Below are 17,176 nucleotides of genomic sequence, written 5' to 3'. Positions count from 1 at the left end.
TATGGGTGGAAATTTTGGAAATTGAAGTACAAGGCTTGGAAAGTTTGATAGTTTGAAACAACATGGGCGTGCGTAATATTAAATTAAGAGGTATTTACACAATGGATGGTATTTTAAATACCATCTAGTTATAGATGACTAGAAGTCATTAATTAGATTTAATTTTTAATAATTTTGATGTTGATTTTACATTTCAATCTTGAAATTTTACACCTGGAGATGATTGGTCTGGGGGATTTGGCAGATTTGCTAAATAGTCGGTTCATCTGAATACGATCGGAGGTCAGCTAACGTTGACTAGAGAAGGATAGACACATGGCAATCTGTAAACCAATCATACGGTTCTACGAATGGGGTTTTCGACTCTCTCTCACTCTCTCTCTGAATTGGTCATGGTCACCCTCCCCCCCCCCCGGCACCCTTTCTGTCCACTCGAAACACATTTCCATATTACAGAGGGATTAATCTCTCCAGTGTGACGAGCGACGAATACTAATGAAGTATGACAGGTGCCAAGCAACTGCCAAGTGAGTTTACGTAGGCCTAATGAGGTGTCTCCTCTATCTCAATAATTACTATATTTTTTTGAAATATTACTTTGAACTAGAAAAACTTAGATTTTTATTCAAATCAAACCTATATTTAATTATATAATTTATATGTCTTTCTCATATTTTGATAACGAAAATGACACTGAAAATCCTCTGACTTTACGAGAGGACAATTTGAAAATTTTACCAGTTGATACATGAGTCAACAAAGCGAACGTGAAAAAAGGGGGGTCTCTGTAAATTAATTAAAATCCTGTTGACGGTGAAAATTTTCATTTCGAGAGATTGCTCTTTATAGTCGGAGAGTGCGAATAACACACGTTTTTCATTGCATCAACAAATAGTTTTAAACAAAGTGTTACGTTTACAACGTCTGATGAACGTTATTTTATAATTATTTTCAATATTTTTTTAAATAGTATTTTAAAATAGTATTTTAAAATAGTATTTTAAAATAGTATTTTTAAAAATACGACTTTTTTGAATTTCTAAAAATTTTCTTTATAAATTTATTCTGACAATGAGATGATTAAAGTCTATGTCAGAAGTGTGTATATATAGTAGGAGGAATTCTAATTGGCAGGGAGATGCAGATGGATAGATTTTGCGGATAAGCTAAAATGCAGAGTCCGAGGAGATCGCCCTGGGCTTGTGGACAATAATATTGCCACTAGTGAATAGACAGGACAATGCGTCCAGTACAGGATAATTCACCGGTGCCATTATGGCCCGAGTGGGACAAGGGCTTTATTATTGACTTACGGCTAATAGTCACGCTGCACCAGCAGATTACATACACATGATGGCCCATCTCTACGTGTATTCCCTGTTTCATGAATGTTCACCATTCTATATCTACAATTGTAGCATCCGCGATCTATTGCTCATTTACTTACTAAAATCTCATTCTACTAGAATTTCATCATCATCAATCTTGATATTATACTCTGTACTCATGTACTTCCTTAGTATATATATATATGATTGGATGTCCAAATTTTGCATTGATTTTCACAAATTGCGTAATTTAAAAGCAAATATTAATGTTTATTCTTTTTTTTTGTTTCAGGAATTTATTGAGGACGGATCGTTTTTCCTTCAGCAACAATTGGTAAGTTTTTTTTTCCTAATAAGTTATACTGTTTGATGTAATTACTTCTTTATGGGGATTTTTGTAAGATCTAAGACTATTCTTCTAAGAACCATCTAAGATTCCATTTTTTTCTAAGACGGGAAAAAAGAGTGTTATAAAACTAAAAATTGTAGCAGCAGGTAATATTTACCATAGTATTAAGGTAATATTATATCTGAGATTCGTAATATTACGGTGTAATGTTACAGTAATCTTACAGGAAACTTAAAGTGTTAGAATGAAGATAATATTACATACAGGGTGTCCCGGGCGAGCGCGAACATATTTCAGAAATAGATAGAAAATAAAATTTTAAGAAATGTTATTGTCCCGAATTGACAATGGCCAGTAATGCCTGTGTCACAAATGTTTAGTGTCCCGAATTGTCATCTTCCGAAATTGCTGAAGTCCCTAATTGGCATATTTCGAATCGCTAACGTCCCGAATGGTGAATGTCCCGAATTGCTAATGTCCCAAATTGCCAGTGTCCTATACTGTCAATGTCCCAAAGTGTTAATGTCCCGAATTGCTAATTTCCCAAAGTGCTAATATTCCAAATTGTCAATGTCCCGAAATGTCATTGTCATAAATTGACAATATCCCAAATTTTCATTGTCTTGAATTGTCAACGTCCCTAATTGTAATTGTCCCGAATTGAACATGTTACGAATTGTCATTGTCCCGAACTCCCAATGTCCCGAATTGTCATGGTCCCTAATTGTCATCTTCCGAAATTGCTGAAATCCCTAATTGTCATGTTTCGAATCGCCAACGTCCCGAATGGTGAATGTCCCGAATTGCTAATGTCCCAAATTGCCAGTGTCCTATACTGTCAATGTCCCAAAGTGTTAATGTCCCGAATTGCTAATTTCCCAAAGTGCCAATATTCCAAATTGTCAATGTCCCGAAATGTCATTGTCATAAATTGACAATGTCCCAAATTTTCATTGTCTTGAATTGTCAACGTCCCTAATTGTAATTGTTCCGAATTGAACATGTTACGAATTGTCATTGTCCCGAACTCCCAATGTCCCGAATTGTCATGGTCCCTAATTGTCATCTTCCGAAATTGCTGAAATCCCTAATTGTCATGTTTCGAATCGCCAACGTCCCGAATGGTGAATGTCCCGAATTGCTAATGTCCCAAATTGCCAGTGTCCTATACTGTCAATGTCCCAAAGTGTTAATGTCCCGAATTGCTAATTTCCCAAAGTGCCAATATTCCAAATTGTCAATGTCCCGAAATGTCATTGTCATAAATTGACAATGTCCCAAATTTTCATTGTCTTGAATTGTCAACGTCCCTAATTGTAATTGTCCCGAATTGAACATGTTACGAATTGTCATTGTCCCGAACTCCCAATGTCCCGAATTGTCATGGTCCCTAATTGTCATCTTCCGAAATTGCTGAAATCCCTAATTGTCATGTTTCGAATCGCCAACGTCCCGAATGGTGAATGTCCCGAATTGCTAATGTCCCAAATTGCTAATGTCCCAAATTGCCAGTGTCCTATACTGTCAATGTCCCAAAGTGTTAATGTCCCGAATTGCTAATTTCCCAAAGTGCCAATATTCCAAATTGTCAATGTCCCGAAATGTCATTGTCATAAATTGACAATGTCCCAAATTTTCATTGTCTTGAATTGTCAACGTCCCTAATTGTAATTGTCCCGAATTGAACATGTTACGAATTGTCATTGTCCCGAACTCCAAATGTCCTAAATTTTCATTATCCCTAATTGTCATCTTCCGAAATTGCTGAAATCCCTAATTGTCATGTTTCGAATCGCCAACGTCCCGAATGGTGACAAAAATATGTATAAATATTTTAATGTTATATTCAACACTATATTTATAGGTTAGAAATCTTTTGGAATAAAAATCAAAAAATTTAACTTTTTTCAATATAAAGTAAAAAAAAAGTATCTTTTAACTTTCCTGTAAATTGCACATATTAAAATTATTCTATTTTAAAGACAGTTCACTGATTAATTAATTTATTGTCATGAACATAACCTCAAAACTTAGACTAGTTCAATGAATAAAAATGTTTATTGCCTGTTATGTTCATGATAATAAATCAATTAATCAGTGAACTTTCTTTAAAATAGAATAATTTTAATATGTACAGTGTAAAAAAAAACTTTCAAGTTATTTCACTTTTTAACTTTATATTGAAAAAAGGAAGCTTTTGATTTTTATTCCAAAGGATTTCTATAACCAATAAATATAATGTTGAATATAACATTAAAATATTTATATACATTTTTTTCTCATACCTGTTATTGCTTCTTGAGCATCGTGAATATTTTTTCTACTTGAATTAAATCATGAATCAAAATGCTCTCTATTAAAAACGTAGAATGGGTAATAGAATACAAACACGGAAAGAGGATTGCTGACAATCCAGATAGAGTAGAATGAGACGGAGATTTGGTTCCATTGTGTTTTTGGATGACAATCAGTAGCATGGCGTTTGATCGAATCAATCGATTCATTTCTATAGGTCTTCTAAAATGCGTTCAACAGTCAAGGATAAAAAAAAAGAGGTGAAGAGAGAGAAAGAGAGAATAGAGTTAGGGAGAAAAGAGAGGACGAGAGAGAGAGAGAGAGAGAAAGAGAGAGTATACGCGTTTGGATGATCTCTAGAGAATACTCGACGTGCATAGAGAGCGAAACATTGCCGGATAAAGCGGCTCATTTAAATCGAACGCCGGGTAATGTCCCACGAGATTCGCGAAATATCCGGAAATATCTCTCGCGTGTCGTGAAATCCGTGTAATTTTTTTTTTTTCGCCACTGTTGAGATGAGGGAAGAATCATGTACTTTATAGTTTTTTTTATATATCAGAATATAAAAAAGAAAATCAAACTGAGTATTCGGAAGAAATGAATAATGGACGAGAATTCTTGAGAAGGTGAAGAAATCAATCTTTACGATCGAGTTGTTGAAATAGAATTTTGGGGTTTTTTTTTTGTTTGCTGATAAAAATAAAAGAGATTGACCTGGAATTAACAAATTTTGGTCGCTACAACAAATCTGTATTGTTGTAGTAATTTCTTTGTAATATTACAAAATATTCGTTGGTATAACAAAATTTTATTGATACAACAAATTTTTATTGTTATACCAACGAATATATTGTTAGTATTACAAAGAAATTACTACAACAATACCAGGGTGTCTACTAGTCCTGGAAATGTCCTGGAATTTGAAAAAATGTCCTGGAATGTCCTTGAAAGTCCTGGAATTTTAATTTTTGTCCTTGAATTTTTTATATTTTGCTTTTAAATTTTCAAAAATTTATAATTTTGTTAATCAAGTTAAAAAAAATTCATTAAATAAGTAAAATGAAAATTTACTTAAGTAATTATTTAATTTTTTAATAATTTCTGAAAACAATAGTTAAACTACAAATTTTTTTATTCCTTAAGGTCATCCAATTTAATGTCCTGGAAAAATAAGAAATTTGTCCTAGAAAGTCCTGAAAAAGTCCTGGAATTTTAATTCAGATTTTTAGTAGGCACCCTACAATACAGATTTGTTGTAGCGATCAAATAAAATTTGATAGTTCCTGGTTTATAGTAAAGGTAAAAAAAAATTCATTATTCTCCGTGTAGAGATAATTTAATATAATTATATTATATAATAGATACATATGTATCCCATTAAGTCAAAACAGTGAAGCGACCCAAATGTATGTGTGTGTCGTGTTGCCTATTGCCTATTTGACTAGGGGTTTCTCTTCACCCGCAACATGGCCATTCCAAGTCGATGCATAATCCAGAGTCTATCGATCCACATCCACCTCCTTGTTGTAATTAGCTGAGCAGTGCATACACCCCGTTTATCGTCAGGGAGACTCTGTTGATTCACGATTAAGTGCAAATATTGTCTCGAGTAAACGTGGTCAATGGTGAAACTAGCACGAAAAATGCATTCACTCCTCTCTAATTTAATAGGTTTTTTTTTTAGTTTCTTCATGATTGCAGTTCTAATTTTGTTTAGTCATTAAATTTAATTGTTTAGATGTAATTTTTCTTCTATCCAAATGAGCCAAATATTCCCAACTTTGGACGGCAAACTTGCCGCAAGCTTACTGCAAGCTTCTAATGTCCCACCTGACCCAAGTAAGTTTACCGAAAGATTGCTCAGTCAGCCTGCTGATAGCTTGCAGTGTAATGTTACTGCAAGATTGCACAATAAGATTATCGCAAGATTGCTCAATAAGCTTGCACGGTAAGATTGTAGCAAGGTTGGTGCAAGGTTGCCGAATAACCTTACCTTGAACCTAAAAAATTTTTTTTTTAAGTTTCGTCTAATTTATACAATTTTATTAGATATGAATTAGACGAAACATTAACAAAAAATTTTTTTTAGGTTCAAAGTAAGGTTATTTGACAACCTTGCACCAACCTTGCTACAAGCTTACTGAGCAATTTTGCGATAATTTTATTGTGCAATCTTGCAGTAATCTTACACTGCAAGCTTTCAGTAGGCTTACTGAGCAATCTTTCGGTAAACTTACTTGGGTCAGGTGGGACATTTAAAGCTTACAGTGAGCTTGCGGCAAGTTTGCCGTGCAAGGTTGGGAATTATGCACGGCAAGCTTGCCGCAAAATTGCTGCAAGTTTACATGCTATCTGCACTCTCTAAATCTGAATCAGTAGAAATTTTACTAATTCAATCAGTACTTTTCATTTTAACTGAAGTTTCAGTTATTTTTTGAAATTTACTAATATTAGTGAATATGCAAGCAATAGAATATAACTTATGTGAATCAGTAATTTGTATATAACATAACCTTTAAAATTAACTAATAAATCAGTAGATTTTGTGGCTGCCATTACTGATTCAATCAGTAATTGATATTTTACTAATTGAATCAGTAAATTTCTACTAATTGTCAGTTGCTCAATTCTCGCTATGGCAATTAGTAGATTTCTACTGCTAATCAGTAAAATATGACTGATTCAGGTTTAGATACACTCTAAATTTGAATTAGTAAAAATTTTAACTAATTTGAATTAGTGACTCACTTTTTGCTTTAGAATTAGTAACTAATCCAAAAGCAAAAAGTGAGTCACTAGTTAAAATTTTTACTAATTCAGATTTAGAGAGTATTTTTTTTTAATATAAATATGCATCATATATTTATTTAAAAATAAGTTTATTTCTATATATCTTTACTAGAATTTGCTTGCATTATTTGTCCATCAATTTACGATGTGTGCATAAAACGATAACTTAGTGGTTCCAAAAATTGTTTTTTTTTTTACGTTTTGCTGCCAATAAACCATATTTACTATTTGATGTTATTTCGCATGATTACACAAAGCTTTGCGACTTTGGCTAAATATTCCTATAATTTTTTCGACATTTACTTTTAGCGACATGCTCTTTTTTTTCTTTTTTTAAATTTTTTTTCTCGTTTTATAGCAACTAGTAAATCTCTCAGAAATGGAAATCTGTTTTTTGTACCGTGTGGAACTAATTATATGCTGATAATTATGTTCATTGTTAGATTAATTAATGAGATGAACTCACTAAATACAATGAAAACTATATCTCGTGTATTGTTGTTGAATATTCATGAACTTTGGAGTATTTGTTTAAACAATGTACTTGTTTCTGAAGTAAAAGCAGAATTTTTATTTTTTTTTTTGAACATTGTTAGAATTGTAATGAAGGATCTGATTAATTTTAGGGTTGAAGTTGAAGGAAAATGAGAGAATGAGAATATAGTGTTAATTGTATTTTACGACGTGAAATCTGAGACGTGAGCAAGATGAAAATTTAGTTTAAAACTTGGAGAATCTTGAGGAATTTCAAAGTAACATGGCAGCTAACATAAATGAAAGACCTATATTCTAAAAGAGGTTCTCCCAAGGAACTTGTGTATATATATATATATGTGAAGGTGCTTTTGGTTAAGGAAAGTCATAGGAAACTGATGTAGAAGTCGCAAGTAGAGAGTCAACATCTCTGCCTGAGGGATAGTCGGTCGATGCGGTGCAGAGGCTGAGTTTAGAGGTCGAGAAATTAGTTTAGTTATGCGCCCGGCAGGGACGTTTTCCCGTTTCAGTTCATGCGACATATAAATGTAACTTGTCGATGGGGCACGTTCACATTTCGTTTCAAACATTCAATATCCATTTCATTCACTTTTTCACCTTTCATTTTTGACTTTTACCAAATATATATATATATATATATATATATATATATATATATATATATATATATATATATATACATTCGAATTCAATCAATCTCTCACTCTTGAAATTTCAATTTATTTTATTTAATTAAATAAAACAGAAAATGCTTTTATTTATTAAATTTTTGTCACCTTTTTAAGCGTTTTTTTTTTGTTTTTATACAAATTTTATTCGAATATAGTAGATTCTTCTTTAATAAGTTAATAATTTAAAATTTATTTTATTAATAATAAAAATTTACCTGAGAATCTTCTTCCGTGAAAATTGCGTCGAAAGCGAACATTTTTGGTGCGGCAACAGTCGGCCTGCGATCTTCAGCTGTTGAAGATTGGGCCGAGGCTGGATCGATCAAGGTCACTTGCTTTTTCCTTTTGTCGGCGTTGAAAAAACTACCACCCTCTCCAGGCGAGACTCTTAACATTACCTTCACCTGAAAAAAATGGAAAAAATACATTAAAATATTAAAAAATTTTTTTTTGTCATTAATTTACAATTAATAATTGTTAATTAAAATTTATTGAATAGATCTTATTAGACAGTGGGAAAGGTTAACGGTTTTTGGTTAAAATTACACTAAACTGCATTTAAACGATCGAACTATAGGAGAACAATATTGCCCAAGGGGATATCAATTCTGTACTTCCCAGTAGCCAATCAGTTTATAAACTCTACAAAAGCGTGTTCATTCATCTGGAGTTTATTGCTCGTAAATGCACCATTACGCCATAGAACGTGTAAAAAAAAAATATATTTCCTAACTTTTCTTCTATATACAAAGGGTAAATATTGTCGGCACTATATAACCCTCAATTTTTGTGAATTAAGTATCGAAATGTGTTAGATTTTTTATGGGAAATCTGTTTTTTTTTTATTTTTTTATTTTTCCACTATATTTTTTTAAATGGAAACTGAGAGAAACGAAATTATCTTCTCTTTTTTCGATATAAAACATAAAATAGACTATTTATACTTAAAATAAATAAGCAAAACTGTTATTGTTTTTAAAAAGAGTTTTTAGTCTCTTTTTTTTTTAATTTAATATTTGCAAATAACAAAAGTGATTCAAATTAGTTAAAACTTTTACTAATTTAAAATTTAAGTTGGAGAAATTTTTATAATTCGTTTTTTTTGCGCTTAAAAATGAAGATTGGTTTTGAATGTTGGAAAAGAGCCTTCTAGTAATTGAGATGCCATTTAGCAGATGAGGGTCTCATTTTAGAAGTCACAATTGGAACGAGGCTTATAGGAGTTTCGCATTAAGTCATACTCCATTAACAACGGGCCCTCGACGTCACCTCTTCTCCCGAGTTGAGCGTAATTTGGTAATACGTATCCATTTAGATAGAGGCATGCCGAGAGATCGATAACACCACCAGGCACTCGAGTATAGAAGGCTAATTAAGATAGTGTGTTTCGTAGCGATTGTACTGCAGCCACCAATGTCACATTAATGGATACTCTCTCTCTCTCTCTTTCTCAAATCGAAAAATATTATATATGAAAGGGGGGAAAAAATCGTCATTTTTACATTTTTTTCCTTCCACTATTTTTTTTTTATAACTGGAAAAATTATATTCTAAAAAGAATATATCTTCTTGGTGCGTATTTAAGAATATTTCCCATACATTTTATTCTTACTGTTAGAATATAATATTCTTAAAATAAGAAACACTTTTAAAATTAAGAATATTTCTTATAATTTAAGAAAGAGATTCCATTTGGAAAGATTCCCCGGAAATTGCCCCCTGGAGGTTCTATCGCAGAATTCCGCCGGAACTTCCAACGTAATTCCATCGGAGTTCCAAAGAATTTCCGATGGGATTCCGACGGAATTCTGACGGAATTAGGACTCTAAAAATTTTGAAAAAAATTAATCGGAATTCCGTCGAAATCCCATAGGAAATTCTTTGGAACTCCGATGGAATTCCGACGGAATTACGTTGGAAGTTCCGGCGGAATTCTGATAGAACCTCCAGGGGGCACTTTCCGATGAATCTTTCCAAGTGAGGAAAGAAACACTTTTTAAATTAAGAATATTTCTTTTAAAAAGTGTTTCTTATTTTAAGAATATTTGTAAGAATAAAATACATGGAGAAATATTCTTAAATAGGCGCTAAGAAGATACCCAGGTAGAAAAATTAACATTACTAACGTTACTAATATTACTAACGTTACTAACGTTAGTACCTATAAAAAAATTAAGAAAATGTTTTTAAATTGTATTTTTGCAGAAACTTCTCGAAAATCAACCACCAGGAAGTATTTAATGTTCTTTCCCGCACTTTTTATAATTTTCATTTCTATTATCACTTCCACTTCTTTATTTTCATTACCATTTCCACTTTCACTTTTTCTAATTCTCATTCGGACTTCCATTCCCACTTCCACTTTTTCTAATTCTCGTTTCCACTATCACTTCCACTTTCACTTTTTTATTTTCATTTACACTTCCACTTTTTCTAATTTTTATTCCCACTTCCCTTTTTCTAATTTTCATTCCCACTTTTACTCCCATTTTTTCCACTTCTAATTTTCATTAGCTGTTGCCATTTCGACTAAAACTATTTCTAATTTCCATTTACGCAACCATTTCCACTTTTTTTAATTATCATGGATGGAAATTAGAGAAAGTGAAAGTGTTAATGAAAATTTAAAAAATTAGGAATGGAAGTGGGAGTGAAAATATAAAAAAGTTGTAATGAAAATAAAAAAGTGGAAGATGAAATGGGAATGAAAATTGGAACAAGTGGAAGTGAAAGTGTGAATGAGAATTAGAAAAAGTGGTAGTGGCAATGAATATATAAAAAACTGGAAGTGGAAATAGGAATGGGAATGAAAATTAGAAAAGTGGAAGTGGAAATGGGAATGAAAATTAGAAAAAGTGGAAGTGAAGTGGGAATGAGAATTAGAAAGAGTAGAAGTGAGAATGAAAGTGCGAATGAGAATTAGAAAAAGTATAAGTGGAAATGGGAATGAAAATTATAAAAAGTTTAAGTGGAAGTGAAAGTGGTAATGGGAAAGTAGTGGCAAAGTTTCTGTGAAAATATATTTTAGAAACTCTTAATTTTTTTATAGGTAGTAACGTTAGTAACATTAGTAATGTTAGTAACATAAGTAACGTTAGAAACGTTAGTAACGTTAGTAACGTTAATTTTTTCACATATTCTTAAATTTAGAATATATAAGGGAATTATTGTATATAGGCTGACAAAAATTTCTATTTTTTTTTAAATTAGAAAATTTTATTTTGATATAATAAAAATGAACGTGCACAAAATTGATTTGTCATTTGATGGTCTGTGTGTTGTCCAGGAAATTGAGTTTGTCGATTTTCGCTGAGATTGCTATGCATATACTCTCTCTCTCTCTCTCTCTCTCTCTCTCTCTCTCTCTCTCTCTCTCTCTCTCTCTCTCTCTCTCTCTCTCTCTCTCTCTCTCTCTCTTTCTCTCTCTGCCTTTTGCATATATGAACGTTTTTGGTGCATCTTTGTTGTGTCATCGTTGATATTTCCTTTCAGAAATGGAGTCAGAAGGCAAGAAATCAAACGTACCGATCTAACTCAACCGGAAATAGACTCGTGAGACTTTTCCCTCGATATATACATATACCTATATATATATATATATAAAAGGGACAAATTTTTATAGCGTTTTCAATTTCTTTCTCGTATTTTATCAAGAGTGATTTTTTTTCCCCAATTATTTTCTATTTCTTGTTCCTATCACTTTATTTAAAAAATTTTTTAATTATAATTTTTGTTTTTTTTTGAATTAATAAAATTTAAATCAATACTAATTAATATAAGAACATTTTTAAAGTATATTCAGAAATCGTAAAGTTGAAATTTTGCTTTTATAAATATTTGCATTATAAAAGAGGAATTTTATTTATTTAAATAAAAAGTAGGAAAAAAAATCGAATAAAAATAAAAGTTACTCTGACAGTATATATATATATATATGTATAAAGTTAGTCTGAAAAATAGTTAATTCAATTTTTCATTGATTTCCCCCTGTCTAGTCGCTTTTCTATTAAAGTCTATTTTTAAGGTTTTTGATGTCAGGTATAAGCCAAAGAGCTCTACCAACAAGATGATCCATTTGTTTCATCCAATAGTAGAAAAGTCAATGGATCAGACATGATCATATATATATATAGAAAAGATAATGCCTTCAACTCTCAAGGATGATAAAACATTGATGCACCTTAATAATGTCTGTCAAGAGAAAACAGTGGATGGCAAAATCTCCTTCTCTCTCTCTCTCTTACCTCTTGAAATGAAAATTCTATTTTGAATCCCATAGAGGTTATTGACCGCTTGGTTTGTGTGTGTGTGTCGCGTCATTGTTCCGCGAATTGTCGCGCATCGTTTTGCAATTCACGATCGAATTAGAATCTCCAAGTTGGGCATTTCCAAACACTGTTTAATTTGCGGTGTTTGTATGAATTCGTGACACGATCGACGATAATTTTGTCCACTAATTATAAATTCCTGCTTAGCGCTCTCTCTCTCTCTCTCCCTCTTTCATCCTGCGCTGGACCGCGTGATATTAATTTTCACTTAGCGACTCAGTGGTTTCTTTTTTTTTTCTCTAAATTTTGTAAAGATCGTAAAGATCCAAATATTATCAAGATAAGACAATCTAGATGTTACCTAGATATTATCTAGATAAGATAATCTAGATGTTATCTAAATATTATGTAGATAAGATAGTTTAGATGTTATCTAAATATTATGTAGATAAGATAATTTAGATGTTACCTAAATATTATCTACATATTATCTAGATAAGATAACTATAAATATTATCCGGATAAAATAATCTAGATGTTATATCTGGATATTATTTGGGTAACATCAAGATTATCTTATCTAGATAATATCTAGTTTACATTATCTTATGTAAATAATAAGCTTACATCTAGATAATATTTAGGTAACATCAAGATTATCTTATCTATAGATAATATCAAGTTTGCATTTAGATAATATTTAGGTAACGTCAAGATAATTTAGATAATATCTAGATTAACTTGTTTAGATAATATCTAGATAACATCTAGATTATCTTATCTGGAATTGTCTAACGTTTTTATCTTTATCCTCTTCTCATAGTTGATTTTCTTCGCATCTATTATGTTGAAATGTCAGTTTTAAACTAAGACTGACACTTTTCCACCCCTTTTTCGACATTTAACACTCGAGACTATAACCTAAGTTTAATTTGATCTTACGCTCGTAAAAGTCGACTTTACAGCTATAATGCAATGCGCACAGCAAGACGGTTTTCCTGACGAAAATTCATTTTAACGGACAGAACGCCTAGACCCCCTCGATCGTTTCGACCTCGTCACACGCGGGGCAAGACCCCTCGGCGGACCAATTTCGCGGAACTATTTCTTTCTTTTTAACGGCTCAGCCATAACCGTTGACGCTTTGAATACATTCTCTAAATTAACTCTCACCCGGACTTTCACAGTAATTGAAATGAAAGTGAGAAGGAAATTGTTGAAGAGAATATATATATACACACACACAGGGCTTTTGGAGAAATAATGTTTTGGGATAATCGTTTTAGCGAGATGTTCTATGTTACATAAAATAATTATATCACCTTGAAAATAATAGTGATACTATTGTTATAATAGTGTGTTTAGAAATATATTTTCATTTGAAATTATTTTCTATTAAAATTTCTTTAATAATAATTTTGCAAAGAAAAAAAATATATTGCATTTTTTTGTCTGTAAAAATCAATTTTAACCCTTTTTTTTCTTTTTTTTTCTTTAGTTTAGTCGATAGTCTTTTTGTAGATATATGAAGAAAAAAAAAGTTTTTACTCAAATAACCAATAACTACGTCTTAAAAACATGAAAGTAAAGTTGGTCCATCGTAACTATTTCGAAATCGAGTCTCTTCGACCAAACTTTGATGGTTACGACAAAGTTTTCAGGTGGCGAAAAACTCACTTCGGAATTGAATTTTAGACCAATTTACTACTTGTCATAAATTTGTAGTTTCTGCTTTAAAACTTTACATGGAAAAAAAGGAAACATTTTTTTTCTAAATTGGTATTTTTTGTTTTATCCATATGAAATTCAGACTAATATTTAACAATAAATTAATGAAAATAATGAAATTATTGTAAAAAAAAAAAGTCGTAATTATTGATAACACAGCCCCACAAAAAAAAAAAGTGTCATGTACTTTTGACCGGAATACCCTATCCCTATATGTATTTTGACGTGCTGAACACGAATCCGAAGTCCATTTTGCTCCATTACGTCAGGATTTTTTTCTAACCTCAAAAAACATGTCGGATTTTGAGAGATAGGCGATTTTTTAAAAAATTAATTTATTTACTTCAAACTTGGTATCTAGGGGTTTTTTGGGTCGCTGATTACGAATCTGATGTCAGTTTTCAAAAATTGAAAATGGCGTATCTAATATGGCCGATAAAAGTCCATGTTGGATATGCCATTTTGAATTTTTGAAATCTGACATCAGATTTGTAATCTGCGACCCAAAAAAACCCCCATATACACTATTGAACATTAATTTTTAAAAAATTTCGTAAAATAATGTCCCCCTCCCAAAAAAAATCAAGGGGTAGTTTCCCGCCTTAAATCAACTTTTTGGGGAAGAACATAAAAATACGTGTCAAATTGTTTTCAAAAAACTACAAAACTGCCAAGTTTCAGAAAAAACGGCGTACGGCACATCCCAAGTGTTACTTGTCAGCAACTTAGAAAACCTGTAGATACCAAATTTCATAAAAATCTGACAATTTTTTAAAAATAATTTCTTAATATTTAATCAGACAAATCGAATTTCGGAAATCTGACATCAGATTCGTAATCAGCGACCCAAAAAACCCCTAGGTACCAAGTTTAAAGTAAATCTTAAAATTTTTTCAAAATTCGTTCGCCATATTGGATCCGCCATTTTGGATTTTGAAAATCTAGCTTCAGATTCGTAATCAGCGACACAAAAAACCCCCAGATACCAAGTTTGAAGTTAATACATCAATTTTTAAAAAAATCGACTACTTTTCAAAATCCGACATGTTTTTTGAGGTTAGAAAAAAATCCTGACGTGATGGAGCAAAACGGACTTTGGATTCGTGTTCAGCGCGTCAAAATACATAGGGTTAGGGTATTCCGGTCAAAAGTACAGGGGTCGATTACGTAACTTTCCCACTTTCCACATCCCACTTCCCACATTTTACATCCCACATCTCACTTCCCACATTTTACATCTCACTTCCTACATTTTACATCCCACTTCCCACATCTCACTTCCCACATCCCATATTTCACTTCTCACTTCCCATATTTCATATCCCACTTCCCATATTTCACATCTCACTTCTTACTTCCCATATTTCATAAACCACTTCCCACATCTCACTTCTCACATCCCATATTTCACATCTCACTTCTCACTTCCCATATTTCATATTCCACTTCCCATATTTCACATCTCACTTCTTACTTCCCATATTTCATATCCCACTTCCCATATTTTACATCCCACTTCTCACTTCCCATATTTCATATCCCACTTCCCATATTTCACATACCACATCTCACTTCCCACATCCCACTTCCCATATTTCACATTCCACATCTCACTTCCCACATTTCACATCCCACTTCTCACATTTCACTTTTCACACTTCACATCTCACATTGTACATTACACTTTTCATATCACGCTTCCCACCTTTTATATCCCACTTCCCACTTCTCACATCTCTCCCATTTCCCACAAGATGTTGGATGTGGGAAGTGGTATGTAAAATGTGGGAAGTGGGATGTAAAATGTGGGAAATGGGATGTGGGAATTGAGAAGTGGGATGTAAAATGTGGGAAGTGAGATGAGGGAAGTGGGATGTAAAATGTGGGAAGTGAGATGTGGGAAGTGGGATGTAAAATGTTGGAAGTGAGATGTGGGAAGTGGGAAAGTTACGTAATCGACCCCCAGGAAACCTTTTTTTTGTGGGGCTGTGTAATTTGAGTATGAAAAAAAAAATGAAACAATTTACATGACACAAAATGACAGAATATTCGAAAGTAAAAATTTTGGAGATCAAACGAAATGGAATATATTGAGATACGAGGGCCTTCTTGATTTCAGTAAACATACATCGAGAGTTACAGTGGTAAGCCACTGTCTGGTGGTACACCTTGTTTCAGAGAGATAGAAGACGAACAGCTCGAGGGCTTTTTAGTCTCTATATCAAGGTTTGAAACTTCTACAGTAGAACACTGTTAAACCTCTTGTTGAATTTATTCACTCTTCTTCTTTTTCAAACTGATATTGTTGTCAAATAAAACAATTTACTTTCTAAAAATATTTTTATTTTTTCAAAACTTTGGTTACTTCAATTTTTATACTATTAATTTAATATTAATTTGAAAAAAGTTGTTTTTCTAAAGTTTATAATTTAAAAAAATTTAATTTTGAATTATTTTAAAAAAAAGATAGTAAACTTTAGTAGAATGAGAAATTAATTTTTTTTTAAAAAAATACTTTCGTTTCTTTTTTTTTTATCAGTGACAGATATAAAAATAGCAGTCGCTCCTTCTATCAGTTCAACTGATGGAATTTTTAGTTGAAATTTACACAGCGAAATGGGTCAGGAGGGTGGGGGGGGGGTGGTGGTGGTGGATTTATTCGAAGGGAGATGAGGGGGGAACCCTCTGATGCGATTTGACGTGGTTCGCAGGGCGCAATTTGTATCGCCATAGGGCAAACCCGACAGAATCACCCCTCACTTTTACTCTCGAGCTCGCTCTCAAGAGCTGTGAAAAATAATTGAGTCGCAATGAGCAAACTTATCAGCTTCTTCAGAGACGAACTTTTTTTTTTTTTCTTTTTTTTTTTTCATCGCACTCTCGTTAATTAATTAAACTTCCTCTGAAAATACATTCTTTTTTTTTTCTTAACGAGACAAAGTTTTAATTTTTCGGCTACTTATACGCAATTAATGATTAACTTCTATTCATTTTTTTTTTTTTTTTTTTAATAAAATCTTTCAATACTTTTCTTTTTTTAATTAAATTTTTTAAAAATTTTAAAGTTTTTTGAAGATAAATTTGTAAGTAATCGATTTTAAACCAATTTATTAAATTCAGATTAAACTTTTTATAAAATATAATTTCCAACTGTTCAGATGAAAAGAGAGGAGAAAAAAAAAAAAAAAGAGGGAGATTTGGCAGATAAAGCTAGTGCGTTGGTTATAAATCAGAAGTTGTTTCGAGTAT

At 32.1% G+C, this 17,176-nt stretch overlaps 2 protein-coding genes across 7 annotated transcripts in view; both read right to left on the bottom strand.

Moving 5' to 3' along the window:
- LOC127287127 (kinesin-like protein GA13060) overlaps positions 1-17,176 on the bottom strand; it is a 375,235-nt gene that overhangs the window by 27,220 nt on the left and 330,839 nt on the right. For all 6 annotated transcript variants that reach the window (XR_007843837.1, XM_051313896.1, XM_051313892.1 and 3 more), the window contains exon 7: positions 8,147-8,335. Coding sequence is in view for 5 of the 6 variants with exons in the window: in XM_051313896.1 (XP_051169853.1) it covers positions 8,147-8,335 (189 nt within the window). In the remaining variant the exon portion in view is untranslated. The remainder of the gene's footprint in view (positions 1-8,146; positions 8,336-17,176) is intronic.
- LOC127287131 (lambda-crystallin homolog) overlaps positions 1-17,176 on the bottom strand; it is an 87,686-nt gene that overhangs the window by 55,396 nt on the left and 15,114 nt on the right. The gene's annotated exons all lie outside the window — the stretch shown is intronic.

Source organism: Leptopilina boulardi, unplaced genomic scaffold (assembly GCF_019393585.1).
Source record: "Leptopilina boulardi isolate dan_hultmark-lab unplaced genomic scaffold, ZJU_Lbou_2.1 LbouV2_368, whole genome shotgun sequence".
In the NCBI taxonomy this organism is placed as follows: domain Eukaryota; kingdom Metazoa; phylum Arthropoda; class Insecta; order Hymenoptera; family Figitidae; genus Leptopilina; species Leptopilina boulardi.
This window is presented reverse-complemented; position numbering and strand designations above follow the sequence as displayed.